General features: G+C 37.8%; 1 protein-coding gene across 1 annotated transcript; it reads left to right on the top strand.

Annotated features, from left to right (window-relative positions):
* Positions 1-727: 727 nt before the first annotated feature.
* si:dkey-42i9.4 (uncharacterized protein LOC492503 homolog) lies at positions 728-3,603 on the top strand. The gene is made up of 3 exons (XM_036559501.1): positions 728-903; positions 1,098-1,234; positions 3,069-3,603. The coding sequence occupies exons 2-3, from the start codon at positions 1,117-1,119 to the stop codon at positions 3,410-3,412; spliced, it is 462 nt and encodes a 153-aa protein (XP_036415394.1). The 5' UTR covers positions 728-903; positions 1,098-1,116; the 3' UTR covers positions 3,413-3,603.
* The last annotated feature ends 667 nt before the right edge of the window (positions 3,604-4,270 follow it).

The following is a 4,270-nucleotide window of genomic DNA, read 5'->3' as shown; positions in this document are numbered from 1 at the left end:
CATAACAGCAAGGAGCAGTGCAAATTACATAAAAATTACAGAAATAAAATTAAATAAATTACTTAATTACATAAATGAAAATTCTCATGTGCTTTATCAATATGTGTTCCAAATGTATTCTGAATGTTATTTTTTATGTATGGTACTGTAATACTTCACTGATCACATTTAGGACAGTGTATTCAATATAAACCACTCACTTTATCTGCACAGACACTTTAATCCAGACACAATGTTTGTGCTTTTGATAGTGTTTAGTGTTTTGGCAGTGTTTCTCAACCTTGGTCCTGGAGGCCCATGGTCCTGCGCAGTGCTTTTCCTGCTGTAACCCCCACACTTTAACTCAATAATGGGCTGTTAATGAGCTGATTAGTTGGATCAGATTTGTTGGGAGCAGAGAAAACACTAAAAAGTGCAGGACAGTGGGCCTCCAGGAGCAGGACCAGGGTTGAGAAGTACTAGCTTATAGATATAAAATTAATTTCTACCAGAAAAATGTTCAATTTAGAAGCAGTTCGGTTAACGTAGTTCCTCTGTATTGAAGTATTTAGTGATACAAATAAAGAAAATAAATGATCATCAATATGTGCTGGAGAAAAAACATATAGGTCAAATCAGAATTCATTGAATGAAAGCACGCCGTGTGTACATACAGAGTGGGCGTGACGTAATGGCCCGGGTGGAAGCTGATTGGTCGAGCTGGTGCTGTAGCGCTCGCGAGTGTTTACCAGCTGACCGTTCAGCTGCAGCTCCAGTTTCGCTGTTGGTCCTGTGGAGGGAAAAGAGAAGTTTGTGGTCGAAGAAAAGTCGATAAAATTTCACTTTTCGTGGGTGTGACGGACGGATAGTTGACGATAAAGACGCAGAAACTCCCCGCCAACCTGTTTTGATGAACTGGAATCGGTCAGTTGTATTTCAGGGTCGTTTTGTCTTTCTGTTTTGAACAAAGGAAAAATCTGCCAACCTACAACACGGCAGCAGCAGCACAGGCCAACTCTGCTAACCGAACCTAGCTAAGTCGTTAGACTGACTGACTGTTAGATTAAATTCATCTCTCATTCAGCTTAAATGGGCATTTTGTTCCTTTTTTTTTACAGCTCATGAAAATATTTCGCGATGAAAACTGAGGTGTCCACTGCTGTGAACTTCATTACCAAATTACTGAGAGGAACTGGGCTCCTTTCAGAAGAGCAGCTGCACCACTTCAGCCTTTCACTCGAAGAAGCTCTGGGAGGTGAGTAGGTTAGGAGAAGACTAGATACCATTCACTGTTCACGCTTCTGTGAACAATCTTCATTAGCTTTTTCCTTAATCCTTTAATGTTCACATCTGTTATGTTGGCCTGTGTTCTCCCAGCTTGCCTGAGCACAAATCTGGCAAGAAATGAAGTGACTTTCACTTAATTTATCTCATTAAAGGGGAATTCCACCAATTTTTTAAAATGTCTGCATAATTCAGTGGTTGAGATGTTTTCAAAGTCATTCAGAGTGGTTTGATGTGAAATAGTTCATTTGTAGAGAAGCTGACGCAGATTTCTGTACAGTGGTCGTGATGAGAACCAGGGGTTGTGATGTCTATAACACAAATATAGCCATTTTATTTACTATCCAAAACCATCAGTGAACCTACACGAGTCTTCTGAGTTTTATATGTAATGTTGATGGTGGTAAAATAGTGGTATTTTGCCTCAGAGCCACGCCTCCACCATGAATTAATTAAAATAAAATATTATTTATTATATTATAAAATGTTTTAGGCCAAAAAACTACTGTAAACTGTAAACGGTGTCTTGGACGTCAGGCTGAGTATTGATTTAATGTTGTAACTTTCTGTGAGGAAGCTTTCAGAGGTGACTATCTGGTTTCTATCACCACTGTCAACAATTTTGTCTTGGTAAGTTTCATTTTACGCCCAAACGCTCTAAATGGCTTTGTTTACATCATAACCGTTTAATTGAAAGAAACTTTGAAAAATTGGTGGAATTCCCCTTTAATTCCATTTTTTGGTCAAATGAGATGAGATTGTCAACAAAACACTAGAAAACCCAAATTTTGTTATGATAAAAAGCAATACAATTAAATGTAATGTAAAAAGCGATTACTCTTAGACGTTCTTGTGAAGGTTAACTATGCAGTTTCAGACCAATTGGAATGGGTTCTGTGGCTGTTTTCCTTGTACTAAATTTAGTGCTTGAATGAATGGGTCCACTAGAGTGAACTCGAGAGAACATATGAATTTTTTTAGCCAACAACACAGGCTGCAGTCTGTTTTACAGTCTTAAGTAGATTATTTTTCACATTTGTGGAGATGGTTTAGTTTTGTGCAGGAAAAAAAAATTAGCCCTGCATTATACTTTTTAAAGTATATAGTGCAGTTTACATGCTACAATAAACTGTTTTATTTAGTAAAATCAATGAAAATTTGATTTTCAGTGATAATTTTTTAGAATGAACCTCAAATTAACTATATTAAACAAAACAGCCTCTTTAAGTCAATGTGTGAGATGAGAAAGGTGAACAGAACTTGGTGGGGAATTCCACCAATTGCTCAAAATTTATGCGTAATACCATCGCTGGGTTGTAAACAGAGTCATTCAGAGTGGTTTAATGTGAGATACTTCATTGTAGAGAAACTTGCTGACTTAATATAGCCATTTTATTTACTATCCAAAACTTGAGTTGTATATAAAATGATGATAAAATAATGATGAATAATGAATTTTCTCTGGGGACTATTTTGCCTCATAGTGTCCTGCGTGTACCACTCAGCCATAAGTGGGTTTTAAAAAATGGATTGTAGCCCGAAAGCTTCTTTCAAAACTATCGTAATAATGTCTCAGGCATCAGACAGTGTCTTCATAACCATTTCATGTACTAATTTTCTGAGGGAGCTTTGCTTTAGATGTTCCTATCACCACCACCGTGAACAATTCTGACTCTGTAAGTTTCTCTAAAATGGAGCATTTCACACCAAACCACTCTGAATGACTCTGTTTACAACTGAACAATTGCCTTCTGGAAAAATTTGACAAAATTCCCATTTAACAATAATGTTGTCTTTCATTTTAGAGCATTATCAACACCACTGGTTCCCAGATGCTCCGTGCCGAGGTTCAGGTTACAGGTGTATTAGGATCAACCACAAGATGGACCCTTTGATAGGTAAAGCCGCCCTCACCATCGGACTGACCAGAGAACAGCTGTTCTCGCTGTTACCGAGCGAGCTGACCATGTGGGTTGACCCGTATGAAGTGTCCTATCGGATAGGAGAAGACGGTTCCATTTGCGTGCTCTATGAGTCCACACCTCCGCCAAAGATGGACCCGAGCTCTGCGGACAGCTGTAAAGAAGAACTGAGAATTGGCCGGTCGAGCCCCTCCAAGCCATTTAACATGATGACCGTTTCGAGCTAATGTCACACTGAGCTGTCTGGGTCGTCTTTGTTTTACTTTTTTCACTTTTCACGTTTGGGCATTAAGTCTTTTTTTAATTAGTGATGATTTGTTTTAATGATTCAGGAAAATTGATATATTTTGTTTCATTTTTAACACCTGTAAATTTGTGTAAATGTTTTATAAATTCTGATTAAAGATTTCTTGAATTTGCTAAAATCCTTTTTGTAGCCTGTTTGTTGTGTTGTTGCTTGGCATGTTGGTGCGTTTTAGGGGGAAATTCTAGGCAGTCCAATCAGCTTTAATTACTTCCTTTGTGGAATGTGTTCCCATCTCTTGGGCCTGTGGGAGTAGACCAAGCAAACAAATGAAAGAGGAATGATATTTTTACATGTGTGCTTATTTCAAGTCATACTCGCATGCTTACATTCTTTAAAAAATGTAGGGCTGGTTTCAAGGAGTTGGCCTTAGTTGTGGACTAAATTACGATGTTAATTGTGTTTCACCATTTTAAAATCCCATAAAGACTGAGCCTGGGCTTAATCTGGGTCTGGGAAAACGGGCTTTAGAGCAAAATGTAAACCACTTCATTCAGAGTGGTTTGATGTGAAATACTCTGTTCTAGAGGAACTTTCTGACTCACTACTGTTCACAGTGGTGGTGATAGGAACCAGTTTATTGACTACAATATCTCAGATCACAAAGTTATTATATCAAATGGTGACAAAAAATGCTTCTAAGATTTTGGCCTAAAACTTATTTTTAAAAACCATTTATGGTGAAGAGGTACATGCAGGGCATTCTACTTCAAATCACAAAGAATTTGATATCAATGTTTTCTTATTTGGGACAGAATCTACAAACACTCAAGAGCACAAA

This window comes from Colossoma macropomum, unplaced genomic scaffold, assembly GCF_904425465.1.
Source record: "Colossoma macropomum unplaced genomic scaffold, Colossoma_macropomum, whole genome shotgun sequence".
Classification (NCBI taxonomy): Eukaryota; Metazoa; Chordata; class Actinopteri; order Characiformes; family Serrasalmidae; genus Colossoma; species Colossoma macropomum.
This window is presented reverse-complemented; position numbering and strand designations above follow the sequence as displayed.

Coding starts and splice junctions, on each gene's coding strand:
- si:dkey-42i9.4 (XM_036559501.1), top strand. CDS start 1,117: ATGAAAACTGAGGTGTCCACTGCTGTGAACTTCATTACCAAATTACTG. Junction 1,235..3,068: donor ACTCGAAGAAGCTCTGGGAG/GTGAGTAGGTTA, acceptor CTTTCATTTTAG/AGCATTATCAACACCACTGG.